At 40.0% G+C, this 15,339-nt stretch overlaps 1 protein-coding gene across 3 annotated transcripts in view; it reads right to left on the reverse strand.

Annotated features, from left to right (window-relative positions):
- TADA2A (transcriptional adaptor 2A) overlaps nt 1-15,339 on the reverse strand; it is a 46,922-nt gene that overhangs the window by 25,527 nt on the left and 6,056 nt on the right. For 2 of the 3 annotated variants that reach the window (XM_049702280.1, XM_033431588.2), the window contains 3 exons: nt 10,846-10,952; nt 9,385-9,444; nt 588-679 (listed from right to left, as the gene is read on the reverse strand). In XM_049702280.1, the coding sequence (XP_049558237.1) occupies nt 588-679; nt 9,385-9,444; nt 10,846-10,952 (259 nt within the window). The remainder of the gene's footprint in view (nt 1-587; nt 680-9,384; nt 9,445-10,845; nt 10,953-15,339) is intronic. The other variant, XM_049702281.1, reaches the window with a different exon arrangement.

The raw sequence follows: 15,339 nt of genomic DNA on the forward strand, positions 1-15,339 counted from the left end.
GCTATCTAGTTCACAAAATGAAATCATCGGTGTGAAAATACTCCCAAAAGGTAAAAATGAAAGTGGTGGTATTATTAGTAAGCAGTGTCACCTCACATGGCAACAGCCATGAGTGCTATTCAGTTCTTGCAGGTATCTACAAGCTAAAAACAGGCAATGAGGATAGGCAGTCTGTCAAACTTGAATCTCAGGTAAGCCATGGTTGTCTAAAGTCTGACTCACTTAAATGACGAGGGCATCTACAGCCAAGAAAAATTCAGAAATCAGAAAGGAGCAATAACTAATAAGTCTAAACTTCCCCACTATTCAGAAAGGAATAACCAACCTTCCTTGTGTGGATATGTCCAAAGCAGCCCTTTAGAGCTATCGAGTCATGGACCACTAAACATCTCATAGCCGTGTGAGGCATTTAGGCCTTGGAAAATAATGTGCAGAGGGGAAGAGGACTTGTCTCTAAGTCATGGGTCAATAGAAAAGCAACATATGGCCCCCAAACTCCTTTTCCTGAGGCTCCTCCTTTTACCCTCAACAGCACCTTCTTTTTGGAGCCCACTAGCGCAGGAGAACCCTTATTCCCAAGCTCTTACCAATTTCCAAAGCCACAGTCCATCACAGCTTCTAAAAGGGCCATTTCTTCTTGAGCAGTCCAGCTGGGGTCAAGAACAGGAAAATCTGAGGTCTAAGGAAGAAAAAGTTTGGCCTAAGAACAGACACAGAAATGGAACCCGGCAACCCCAAATGTAATCCTAATTATAGTCAAATGGCTGTTATTCTCATGGTATTGAGAGATGCCTACAGTACATTCTTATTAGCTGTCCACACCCCCCCACCTCTACTTCCACCATTAGCTACAATAAATATTATCAACCATAAATGCCACTGTAACTCAGGCAGAAATATATGTTTTTTAAACTTAGCAAAAAGGTAAAGATAAGTATTATAGTATGTTCCCATTTAGCTAAGAAAGATAGGAATACAAATATGCATATTCCTATCATTTAAAATGCAAGAATAAACCATATATTAAAACCAAGTTTACCTATGGGGGAGGGAGGGAGGAAATAGGGTGGAAAGGACAAGGATAGAAGCTGGACCTCTCTGAATATTCCTTGTTTGTAGACTTGACTTTGAAAACATAAACACTGTACATTAACTATTAAATTTTAAAATCACAAGAATCAAAAGCAAAATGACATAAACCTGTGAATTAATTTTAAGGCATAATCACACAGGAAGAAACAATCCCAAGTGACTAAAACACAGTAACTTGACTATTTATTTCTAGTAGAATATACCTTAAAAGTAAAAGGAACTGCCAAAAAAATCTTAAACTGTTTTCAAGTAGTGTTGGTACAGTTGTTCTGAGCTTATTACATGTTGATATGCTGTGGGGTAAAGCAAATAAGTAACTGTATTGGTGTCACTGCACAGTGGGACTTGGAGCTTGGGGAAAAAAAAGAGATGTAAGATCTATGAGGCTATGTAAAACCATGTAGTCTTGTTATTTGAATTGAAAGTTTTAGTATGGGGACTTCCCTGGTGGTACAGTGGTTAAGAATCCGCCTGCCAATGCAGGGGACATGGGTTCGAGCCCTGGTCCGGGAAGATCCCACATGCTGAGGAGCAGCTAAGCCCGTGCGTCACAACTACTGAACCTGTGCTCTAGAGCCCACAAGACACAACTACTGAGCCCGCGTGCCACAACTGCTGAAGCCCGCGTGCCTAGAGCCCATGCTCCGCAACAAGAGAAGCCACCGCAATGAGAAGCCCGGGAACTGCAACAAAGAACAGCCCCCACTCACTGTAGCTAGAGAAAGCCCGCGCGCGGCAACGAAGACCCAACGCAGCCAAAAAAATAAAAAATAAATTAATAAATACATTTAAAAAACAAGAAAGTTTTAGGATGAACTCATGATGTATTTGTCTTAAAACAATAATTTCCTATATAGAGAACTAGTGATTACCAGTCGGGGAGAGGGGGGCACAATACAGGGGTGGAGGAGTGGGAGGTACAAACCACTGGGTGTAAGAGAGGCTACAAGGATGTATTGTACAACACAGGAAACACAGCCAATATTTTGTAATAACTGTAAATGACGTGTCACCTTTAAAAATTGTACAAGAAATTAAAAAAAAAATTCCTATCACTGTTCAGTGAAAAGGTCTAGAAAAAATGACAAACCCAGTAGCAATTAACACTTCTGGTACCCAGTATGTGGTCTCTAAATACAATTTCCCACTAAAGGAACCAGGGCTCCTTGAAGAAAAAGGCAATTCCAGGTTTGGGTAGGAAATGTACAAGATGAGACTGGAACACTTCATTACACTGGAAATCAAAGAAACTCTCAAAGACGAAAAGAGTCCTGTCAAAAGGATTCAGAGGTCAACTTGTAGAGGCTCCCGCTGACCAAAAATGGAACATTCTGAACATTAACAAGAACTGCAAAGGATTACAACACATTAAACATTCTAAATATCTAGAGGATGCCAGGGAACCAACTCATACTTTGAAAACTAGTAAATAATGGAAATAATTTATCCTGCCCTTCTGTACAAACTTTACCTCAGGGTGACCACATAAACTTTCTTTTTACAGAATTATTTAATCTCATAAATTAAAAGGAGTGATAGAATTGAAAGATAACTATGTATTTTGCAATCCCAGAAGAAAAGATCTAAACAATGATCATGAATGAATCTGATATAGCCAGTATACATTAACTACTAATTTATAGGAAACACAGAAGTCAGAGGAACACGTTAATCAGCAAAATCTAGACTGCAGTAACATCCATAAGATAAACCCAGGTTTTTAAACAATCAAACTATATGAGACAAGAGAAAGAGTGAGAGAAGGAGGGGAAGGAGAGGGAGAACCCACAGGATAAATATATGAGGCAATCAATTGGAATGTATGGACCATATCTGAATTCCAAATAGCACTGTAAAAGGTAAAAGAAAAATGATGACACCACTACACATTCACCATACCCACTAGAATACTAGGATGAAGAAAATGACAATAACAAAACTTGGCAAGCATGTGGAGCAATCAGAACTCTCATACGCTGCTAGCTGAGGTGTAAAGTGATACAACCATTTAAGGGAACTTTTTGACAGTTTCTTAAAAGTTAAATAATCATTTATTTTATGACCCAGCAATTCCACTCCTAAGTGTTTACCCAAGAAAAACGAAAATATACGTCCATAGAAAGCCTTATACAAAAATGTTCAAAGCAGCTTTCTTCTTTTTTTCTTTCTTAAAGTATTTTTTAAAAATTAATTTATTTATGGGCTTCCCTGGTGGCCCAGTGGTTGAGAGTCCACCCGCCAATGCAGGGGACACGGGTTCGTGCCCCAGTCCGGGAAGATCCCACATGCCGTGGAGTGGCTAGGCCTGCTCCACAACGGGAGAGACCACAACAGTGAGAGGCCTGCATACCGCCAAAAATAATAATAATAATAATAATTTATTTATGTATTTATTTTTTGGCTGCATTGGATCTTCATTGCTGCGTGTGCTTTTCTAGTTGCGGCGAGCAGGGGCTACTCTTTGTTGCAGTACGTGGGCTTCTCATCACGGTGGCTTCTCTTGTTGCGGAGCACAGGCTCTAGACACGCGGGCTTCAGTAGCTGTGGCATGTCGGCTTAGTAGTTGTGGCTCGCGGGCTCTAGAGCACGGGCTCAGCAGTTGTGGCGCACAGGCTTAGTTGCTCCGCGGCATGTGGGATCTTCCCGGACCAGGGCTCAAACCCGTGTACCCTGCACTGGCAGGCGGATTCTTAACCACCGCACCACCAGGGAAGTCCCTTTCTTTTTTTCTTTTGATGTGGGCCATTTTTAAAGTCTTTATTGAATTTGTTACAATATGGCTTCTGTTTTATGTTTTGGTTTTTTGGCCCTGATGCATGTTGGATCTTAGCTCTCCAACGAGACCCCCTGTATTGGAAGGCAAAATCCCAACCACTGGACCACCAGGGAAGTCCCTCACAGCAGCTTTACTCTTAATAGCCCCAAACTAGGCAAAGCCCAGTCTCTATCAACAGGAGAATGGATAAACAAACTGTGCTATACTCATACCATGAAATATTACTCAGTAACAGAAAAGAATGAACTATTACTATATACAACTTGAATAGATCTCAAAAACATGCTGAATGAAAAGAAACCAGAAACAAGAGTACAGACAGAATGAATCCATTTATATGCAGTTCTAGAATATGCAAAACTGATCTATGGTGATAAAAATCAGAATAGTGATTGTTTCAGGTGTGGAGAAGAGAGCAGAGTTTTTTTTAAAAAAGCTTTTTTGAGATGACTGGAGAAATGTGAACTGAGTTACTTTAAAATTTTAGAGTGACCTAATGAGACATTTACAGATGAAATGATATGATATCTAGGGGATTTGTTTCAAAATAAGCTGGAGGGGTACGGGTTTAGATGAAACAAGATAGGGTATGAGTTGGCAATTTTAAGAACCAGTGACAGGTATATGGGAATTTATTACACTATATGTGGTAGCTGATTACAATGGTGGCCCCTAATGAACTTCCAGAATTCACACCTTCACGTGGTCCCTTCCCATTTAATATGGGTTGAACCTGTGACTTGCTTAAGAAGGCCTGGCAGCTTCTACTTTTTCGTCTTTGGTAGCCCTGAACCACCACATAAGAATTCTAGCCTCCTTTCTGGAAAGACCACGTGGAGAGGCCACATGGAGAGGGAGAGGCCCTAAGGCTACCTGGAGAGGAACCAAAGGCCTCAGGCAGTTAAGATATTCCAGTTCAACCAACTCAAGCCATTCTGAGGTGCTAAAAGTGAAAAAAACCCTTGGACTTCCATTCCCAGCACACCATGTGGAACCAATGAAAGCTACTCTCATGGTGCCAATCTGAATTCCTGACCCACAAAACTGTGAGAGATAATAAAATGGCTGTTATTTTAAACCATGAAGCTTTTTCGTTTGTTTGTTAATTAATTAATCTTTGGCTGTGTTGGGTCTTCGTTGGTTGCTGTGCGTGGGCTTTCTCTAGTTGTGGCAAGCGGGGGCTACTCTTCCTTGCAGTGCACGGGCTTCTCATCACGGTGGCTTCTCTTTGTTGCGGAGCATGGGCTCTAGATACGCGGGCTTCAGTAGTTGCAGCACGTGGGCTCAGCAGTTGTGGCTCGTGGGCTCTAGAGCACGGGCTCGGTAGTTGTGCTGCACGGGCTTAGTTGCTCCACGGCATGTGGGATCTTCCTGGACCAGGGCTCGAACCTGTGTCCCCTGCATCGGCAGGCAGATTCTTAACCACTGCGCCACCAAGGAAGTCCCTAAACCATGAAGTTTTGAGGCAGCTATTAGAGGCAACAGATAACTGAAACACCATTTTCTGTATTTTAGTATATGCTTGAAATTTACAATAAGTTAAAAAAAAAAGTGACACAAGAAATCCTCAGATCACACGGGCGTTTATAAATTGTTCTATCTTTTGTTAATGGCAAAAAAAATCTGTGACCTGTGAAATTACATGACTAATAAGCAATACATTTTATCTGAGCACGTACTAGGAATATGCCTCACATGAGATATTTCAGATACGAGATCCAAAAGAGAAATTTCAGAGTCTACGTCTGTATTAAATTCAAAATAATCACTCAATCTGGAAAGTACCATGAATACAGGTAAATATGACAACTCATAGTTGAAAAGCCTGTTATTTCTAAAAGAGTATTTTAGAATATTAATTAGTCCTCACCAACTTTACTGTGAGATAAACCAGAAAGACTTCCTACACCAAAAAATAAATGGGCATGTCAGGTTTTCTTAAAGTTGAATCAATATTATTCAATTTCTGGACCCAATCTTGGCCCTACTGAACCAGAATTTCTGACAGTGAGGCCCAGGAATCTATAATTTTAAGAATCTCCCAGGTGATTCTTATGCACTAAAGTTTAAGAATCACTGGTATAAAGGGTGTGGCTGAAAGAGGTGCCTTAACTTGTTTAAGGTTCTAAGAATTATAAGACAAAAATAGGCAAAGAACTCAGAAACCTTGATTAATGCACCACCCACTACAGCATGAGCAACTTCCAAAAATACAGCACTGTGAGATGGCAAAAGGACTGAAAACCATTTAAAGTTTTCCGAGGCTTCATATGCAAAAAGAAAAAAAGAGAAAAAAATCAAGTCTTTAGTGGCTTCGTGTGTAGAGAAGCAAAATTTGGTCATCGTTCCTACGGAAGGAAAGATTCTTCTTTTCCTTATCTGGGAATAGATAAAGACTAGCAGAAAAAAGAGAGTATTAGCAACCTCCAAAAGCTCTACAAAATAAAGGACAGAATTCTGAAATGTGTTTGTATGGGTAAAGAATATGTGAGAAAAGGATGAAGTAATCTGAAGAGTTAGGTGGACTTGGAGTGAAACTTTGTGCCGTCAGCATTATGCAGAAGGGATGGTGCCCAGAACAGCTGAAGAGAGCTCATGGTCAGCTTGCCGGCAGTGGATAACTTCAATCTACCCAAACTATACTGAATTATCCTTTAAGGAATTATTTTCACAATTCAAATGAATAAATTTGTATTCTGGTTCTAGGCATTCTTGTGTGAATTTAGGAAGAATAAGCCAACTTTCTGAAGATCTGATAACCCTGGTGAAATGAACTCAAAGCCACAGCTACTTTGACCATACTCTCCCCCAGCCCTTCATTCATTTTGCAATTAACAAAAGGGAAAAAAAAATTCATATGAAAAGATGTTCCACATCATATGTTGTCAGAGAAATGCAAGTTAAAACAACAAGATAGCGTTATATACCTATCAGAATGGCCAAAATCCAGAACACTGACAACACCAAATGCGGACGAGGATGTGGAGCAACAGGAACTCTCTTTCACTGCTGGTGGGAATGCAAAATGGTACAGCCACTTTGGGCAGTTTGACAGTTTCTTACAAAACTAAACATACTCTTACCATGTGATCCAGCAGCCATGTTCCTTGGTATTTACCCAAAGGAGTTGAAAACTTATGTCCATAGAAAAACCTGCACATGGATATTTATAGCTGCTGTATTCTTAATTGTCAAAACTTGGAAGCAACCAAGATGTCCTTCAGTAGGTGGATGAATAAATAAACTGTGGTACATCCAGACAACAGAATATTATTCAGTGCTAAAAAAGAAATGACCTATTAAGCCATGAAAAGACATGGAGGAAACTTAAATACATATTACTTGGTGAAAGAAGCCAACCTGAAAAGGCTACACGCTGTATGATTCCAACTATATGACATTTTGGACAAGGCAAAACCATGGAGACTGTAAAAAGATCAGTAGTTACCAGAGGCTGGGGGGAGGCACGGATGAACAGGCAGAACACAGAAGATTTTTAGGAACATGAAACTACTCTGTATGATACTATAATGGTGGGTACACGTCATTATGTATTTCTACAAACCCATAGAATGTATATCACCAAGAGTGAACCCTAATGTAAACTATGGACTTCGGGTGATAATGAGGTGTCAACGTAGGTTCGTCAGTGATAATGTATGTACAGTTCTGGTGGGGGATGTTGATAATGGGGGAGGTTATGCATTTGCGGGGGCAGAGAAATTTCTGTACTTTCCACTCAATTTTGCTGTGAACCTGTAACTCTCTAAAAAACAGTCTAATATTAAAAAATGTATTCCAAATCTTATAATTAGTGAAGAAACTACTTAGAAGACTGAGGGTGTTTAGAAAGAGGCAGGGGAAGGCTAGACAGCTGGCTGCTAAGAACTCTTACTAAGGAGCATTTCTTTGACTAATTCATTATGGACCAGGATCTGACTCTCAGCATTACAGGCCCAGAAACTCACTTAAATAAGACTTCATAAATCATCAGACTTGGAGATGCTGAGTTACCCTTTCTAAACTTTTAAGAGACTGAAGTAGATATGCTACAGCGCTGCGGTATACAGAATTCTAAAGATGTCCCCCAGTGCCCCCAAGATTCCTGTTCCCTGATTATTCAATCAAACACTAACTAGATATTACTGTGAAGGGACTATGCTAATGGGATTAAGGTACTAATCAACTGACTGTAAAATAAGGAGATTATGCTGGTGGGCCCAATATAATCACACAGCCCTTAAAAGTAGAAGAGAGAGGCAGAAGAGTCAGAGAGATTCAGCACAGGAGAGATGAACCAGGAGAGGTCAGAGAGACGCCAAGCATTTCATCAGTAACCCTCAAGGACTCCCTGCCATTGCTGGCTTTGAATACTGAGAATGAGGGCCAGGAACCTCTAGAGACTAAGAGTAAGCCCTGGCCAACAACTAATAAGGAAACAGTAGCATCAGTCCTACAACCACCCAGCAGTGAATTCTGTCAACAACTTGAATGAGAATGGAAGTAGACTGGAAGTGGATTCTCCCACAGGGTCTCCAGATAAAAACCCAGACAGGTCAACACTTTCATTTCAGCCTTACAGAATCTGGAGCAAACCACTGAGTCTAATGGTCTTCTGACCAACAGAATTGTGAGAGGATAAATTTGTGTTGTTGTTTAAGCTCCTTCATTTTTGGTTAAGTTGTTATGGCAGCAAGAGAAAACTAACACATGTATCAATGGATTAACCCATGATGTGAAATTACTGTCAAGTAGATGCCCAACCAGCATTCCTTCCTGTAAGAAGAACAACATGGGAGGCCAAATGTAAGAAAACTACTTGGTGACCTAGGAGTTAGGCTCTGATAACTGACAAAGGTACTGTATATAGACCTGTCAAGCATACCACATATTCACTTTGGCTTATTAAAGTGCCCGTTCCTCTGGCTAGATATTGGAAGGACACTGCCAACATCTGCCTCTCGTTCCTTCTTTAGAGGCGGCAAACAATCAAATTACAGCCAAGTCTTATTCTGGCCTGTAAGTCAGTCTACCTTTTCAAAGTGATTTTGTATATTACTATGTTATTCACCCTACATCCATTCTACAACTTAACTCTCCGAGGGTAACTAATTTTCCCAAGGCTGGGGAGGTTGAGTGCCAGATATAAATATCACCACTGCCCACACAAACCACATAAAAATGCCATTAGCCAAACACAGCGACAACACATTTACTACATGTTTATCAATGAACTTAGAAAACCACAAACCTCTGATCCTTATATTAGTAAATCTCAAAAAGCACTTCCTTTAAATTCCTTCTAATTTAAACCAAAAATCTGAGTATATAAATGATTTTTTGGACTTAAATGCCTTAGAAGATCCATAAAACCCTAAAAAGCTTATTGTGCAATGATTACCTAATCCAGAAGTGGGCGAAAGAAAAGTGAGATACTTGCAGATGAAGAAATAAAAAGACTAATTCCCAGTATAATACTTGAAAATGAAGGGAAATTCCTACAACTTCATCATTACCATTATTTCGTAAGTATGATCACTTTGATGTTTCTTGTACTCAAATCCTCGAGTGAAACACTGCAAAAGAAAAGAAAATTAAGTTACCAAAAAGCTACGTTTTGAAATGCTTTCTTAAAGGACAGAAGATGGCTTGGGGGTATTTTACTCTTGTGATGAGTTTTTAAGAATTCATTTAGTCTTGTCTGCAGCCACAACAGGAAGGTTAAGTTCATGATCGCAGCCTTTCAATGGCCCACATAGAGAAAAACAATGATCTGAAAAAAAAGAGTTTTTCCTAGGACAACTCCTCCTTTTATAAAAGCATAAGCCCTGGAAGCAGACTGCCTAAATTTGAATCCTGGCTCTTAGCTTATTTCAGCAATTCTAAGACATGTATTATTTCATATTTTAAAACTCTGAAATGTGGATTCATCTTATAATGAAAAGTATATTACAACTTCCATCAGCCATTTTTACACTTTAACATTTCTGAAATTGGGATGTTTCTTTTAATCAACAGCATCTTGGATCTGATAAAATATGGTATTTGCTGTGTGACCCTGAGCCAATTATTTAACCTCTCCTTGCCTGAGTTTCCTTTATAATATAGGGATACTAATCATAGTTACTTCCTAGGGTTGCAGTTTTGATTTAAAGGTTAATTCATGCAAAGTACTCAAGATAGTGCCTGGCACAGAGTAAGCACTTATCATTAGTATTTTTTTTAAACAATTTTTTAAAATTTTATTTATTTTTGGCTGTGTTGGGTCTTCGTTGCTGCGCACAGGCTTTCTCTAGTTGCGGTGAGCGGGGGCCACTCTTCGTTGAAGTGTGCGGGCTTCTCATTGCAGTGGCTTCTCTTGTTGCGGAGCACGGGCTCTAGGTGCATGGGCTTCAGCAGTTGTGGCACGCGGGCTCAGTATTTGTGGCTAGCGTGCTCTAGAGCACAGGCCCAGTAGTTGTGGCGCATGGGCTTAGTTGCTCCGCAGCATGTGGGATCTTCCAGAACCAGGGCCCAAACCCATGTCCCCTGCATTGGCAGGCGGATTCTTAACCACTGCGCCACGAGGGAAGCCCAGCACTTATCATTAGTATTGCTATTACCACTATCATCGACGAAATAGTTTGTTCCCTGGTTTGTCACCTGCCCAAACATCACTCTTCAGTAAGACAAAAAACAGTGTCATAGGTGCTATCAAAAGGAATAATCCTCCAATTCTATTTCTTGTAGTCCCAATACTTGAAATTTACTGGTAAAAACAGCATTAGGTTGATACAGGTGATACAGGGAAGTGGAATATTCAACAGTCTATCTCATCCATCCTGCTCTGTTCCCCAATTTTTCACTGGTAAAATGTGTAATTCAATATTGACTGGAAAAAATAGACTTAATAAGGTATGGTCCTTCTGAGCAATTGATAGTCATCTCTGAATTTACTATATCCATAAAACTAGGCAAGCCTCCCCTTAAAGAGTTACCTGCAAGCACAGGAAAAAAGGAGGCGGCCCACATTCAGCACACTTGATATAAGGCTCCATGAGGTAGGAGGAGCAGCCTCGGCAAGGTGGCTTATCAGAGGGATCATCTATAACAAAAAGAAGAATATACTAGCTTCAAAACACCTTATGATTATCTTAAATGCGAGAAGGTGAAAATCTGCAAATGATTACACAAGGTAGTAAGCTGTGCTGAAAAGTTCATGGAGACAAGATGAGCTCATTCCAAGTAAGAAAAAACAAAAATTATGTTCCTTTTTATTTCAGGCCAGCTTTGTTCCTACCTACAGTATATCTACTATTTTAAATAGCATTTAAGTAGATATTGCCCCTGCAGAGAAATTTACAAACACAAGTTTTAACTGGAAGTTTCATAATGCCCACAGTTTATTTTCCCAGGGGAAAATAATGTCACATACCTACATAACACATCTATAGTTATAGATAAAGCCAATCTGACAAAATGTTAATAACTGCTGGGTCTGGGTAATGGGCAATAATTGCTGTACTGTTCTTGCAACTTTCTATAAGTTTGAAATTTTTCATAATAAACAGTTGGTAAAGAAAAACCCTTTAAACATGTCTTGGGATGTACTACTTCATATTTGATTTGGGAGTTAAACTCAGGACAGCTCCCTCCCTTTCTCCCACAGTAAGTAGAGAACAGAGCAGACCTTCCTCCAGTTCCAATGACAGTACTGTCTCCGCAATATCAAGGCAAGGAGTATAATCCAAACTCTCTAAAGTCATAAAAATGCAGATGTGTGTGTGTCCCTGGCTGTCCCAAACTCTGCCACTCTTGAGTCAGGGCAACCTAGCAGAGTTGTTCTCTGTGATCAACAGAAGTCTAAGAAAACAGGCTCTGAAGGTAGAGAAGGGATTTAATCTGTTTGGCCTGGCGCAGAATTTCTCACATTCTGCAATAGCATTTTCCTTCCTAAAGTCCAAGAAACACTCTTCAAGGCACCTTTCCCTCCTGTAAGTGGTGATTATTTTTCTTTTCTTTTGCTTCTAAATGAAGACCTGGAGAAAAAAATGACAGAGGAAAGAAAGGTAATCTTTCTGGCAGTAGCTTCAAAATAAACATGTGGAACAGCAACTACCCCACTTCTCCCATTTAAAATTTTGAAATGGAAGAACAAAAATTATTTTATATTAAATGTCAATTTTTACCAAATTACCTTCTTCCTCACATCCTTTTGTTTCTTTTTTTTTTGCGGTACGCGGGCCTCTCACTGTTGTGGCCTCTCCCGTTGCGGAGCATAGGGTCCAGACGCGCAGGCTCAGCGGCCATGGCTCACGGACCCAGCCGCTCCGTGGCACGTGGGATCCTCCCGGACCTGGGCACGAACCTGTGTCCCCTGCATCGGCAGGCGGACTCTCAACCACTGGGCCACCAGGGAAGCCCTCGCATCCTTTTCTTTTAATGATATGAGCTTGCTTTTCTTTCCTCAAACTTTCTTCAACAACAAAAAATTGGCCAATGACTGACCTAAAGAGTTTTTAAACCCTCATGTCAAGAAGTAATTGTTTTTTAGAGAAATGCTAATCAAAACTACAATGAGGTATCATCTCACACCAGTCAGAATGGCCATCATCAAAAAATCTACAAACGGGCTTCCCTGGTGGCGCAGTGGTTGAGAGTCCACCTGCCAATGCGGGGGGTGTGGGTTCGTGCCCCGGTCCGGGAGGATCCCACATGCCACAGAGCAGCTGGGCCCGTGAGCCATGGCCGCTGGGCCTGCGCATCCAGAGCCTGTGCTCCGCAACGGGAGAGGCCGCAGCGGTGAGAGGCCCGCGTACATCAAAAAAAAAAAAAAATCTACAAACAATAAATGCTGGATAGGGTGTGGAGAAAAGGGAACCCTCCTGCACTGTTGGTGGGAATGTAAATTGATACAGCCACTATGGGGAACACTATGGAGGTTCCTGAAAAAACTAAATATATAACTACCATACGGCCCAGCAATCCCACTACTGGGCATATACCCTGAGAAAACCATAATTCAAGAAGAGTCATGTACCACAATGTTCACTGCAGCTCTCCTTACAATAGCCAGGGCATGGAAGTAACCTAAGTGTCCATCAACAGTTCAATGGATAAAGAAGATGTGGCACATATATACAATGGAATATTACTCAGCCATAAAAAGAAATGAAATTGAGTTATTTGTAGTGAGGTGGATGGACCTAGAGTCTGTCATACAGAGTGAACTAAGTCAGAAAGAGAAAAATACCGTATGCTAACACATATAGAATCTAAAAAAAAAAAAAAAAAAAAGGTTCTGAAGAACCTAAGGGCAGGACAGGAATAAAGATGCAGACGTAGAGGATGGACTTGAGGACACAGGGAGGGGGAAGGGTAAGGTGGGACGAAGTGAGAGGGTAATATGGACATATATACACTACCAAATGTAAAATAGCTAGCTAGTGGGAAGCAGCTGCATAGCACAGGGAGATCAGCTCAGTGCTTTGTGACCACCTAGAGGGGTGGGATAGGGAGGATGGGAGGGAGACACAAGAAGGAGGAGATATGGGGATATATGTGTATGTACAGCTGATTCACTTTGTTATAAAGCAGAAACTAACATACCACTGTAAAGCAATTATACTCCAATAAAGATGTTAAAAAAAAAAGATAATTATTTTGTAAAAGTTCAATTTATAGTTTCAAAAATTTTAGACAATAAAAAGTATAAAGTATGTCATCCTCTATTAACATTCTGATTTCTAGCCTTTCTTCTATGTACATGTGTGTATATTTTAACAAAAGTGGGATACCACACATTTTATAGCCTGTTTTTTCACTTGATAATATATTGTCAACATCTTTCATGATGGTACACATAGATCTTCCTCACTCTTTTTAATGGATGAATAATAGTCCATTATATCTATTTAATCTAACCTAATGGTTTTCAACTGCCTCCTAGGAAGGTATTATGGAAATCTGAGGAGATGCTTTTTTGTTGCCACAATGACTAGGGAGCACTACTGGCACTTAGCAGGCTGGGATCAGGGATGCTAGATATCCTTCAACACTCAAGATATTCCTACACAACAAAGAATTGGCCAGTCTCCTGCACAACTTTCAAATGTCCCACCAGACGTTCAAGTAGGTGAAAACTTGCTCATAATGACATGACCTGGAACATAATTCCATACTAAATACAACAAAATGTTTTTGACAGTTTTAATATGTATTGAATTTTCCAGGAAGGCAATTGCATTACGTCAAGAGGAGATTCTACCTTGTTTTGTTCAGAACTTTACTAAGAGTTATTCAAGCTTGTGGTATTTGAGTCACCAATACAACACACGTGAATCACTGTGCATTTGTAGTTGTAATATGCACAGTGATTTGACTTACGGGTACAAGCATCTGACTAAAGGCATTATGTTTTCCACTGTAATGTCTAAACATATTGATACATATTATTATAAATTACATTATTTATTACAAATCACTTCTCTTTTATTTATCTTTTATAGTATAGTTAGGGCAATATTATTATTTTTTAATTACTTAATTTATTTATTTTTGGCTGTGTTGGGCCTTCATTGCTGCGCACAGGCTTTCTCTCGTTGCGGTGAGTGGGGAATACTCTTCGTTGTGGTGCGCGGGTTTCTCAGTGAGATGGCTTCTCTTGTTGCGGAGCACAGGCTCTAGGCGCTCGGGCTTCAGTGGTTGTGGCTCGCGGGCTTACAGCACAGGCTCAGTAGTTGTGGTGCACGGGCTTAGTTGCTCCATGGCATGTGAGATCTTCCCGGACCAGGAATTGAACCCGTGTCTCCTGCATTCGCAGGCAGATTTCTTAACCACTGTGCCACCAGGGAAGTCCTAGGGCATTGTTTTTATTTCTTTGAAATCATGGGCATAGTTATGTTATATTATCTATGTATTTCATTTCCAAATAGTAAAAGGGGCTTTAAAAACATTATGAAAAGAAATCACTGGGTCTCATAAGACTGAGAACCACTAATCTAACCAGTTTCCTATTGGTGGATATTTAAGTTGTTTCCAATTTTTCACTATTATAAAAAATGCTGAGATCGACGTTCCTGTACACGTAACAGTTCACATTTTGTTCCTCAGGATTTCTGTTTTCCTAGAACTAGAACTGTTGAGTGTACAGAGGGTTTCTGATACACATAGCCAAAGTGTCCTTCACAAAGGATTCCAGAACTTTTCTGTAACTTAGGAGTAGGGAAAGACTTTTTACCATCATTCAAACTTCAGAGGCAATAAAAGAGTAATAAATTTGACAAAACAAAACAAACAAAAAGCTCTTTTTTGGCAAAGAACACCATAAGCAAAGTTAAAAAAGCAAATAAACTAGAAGAAAATACTTGTAAACATATCATAAAGGGCTAACATCTTTAATATAGAAAGAACTTTTAAAAATTGAGAGGAAAATAAAAGACCAAAAATCCTACTGTGAAAGTCACGAAGAGATAATTAGGAAAAAGAGAGAT

Source organism: Orcinus orca, chromosome 19, assembly GCF_937001465.1.
Source record: "Orcinus orca chromosome 19, mOrcOrc1.1, whole genome shotgun sequence".
Taxonomy (NCBI): Eukaryota; Metazoa; Chordata; class Mammalia; order Artiodactyla; family Delphinidae; genus Orcinus; species Orcinus orca.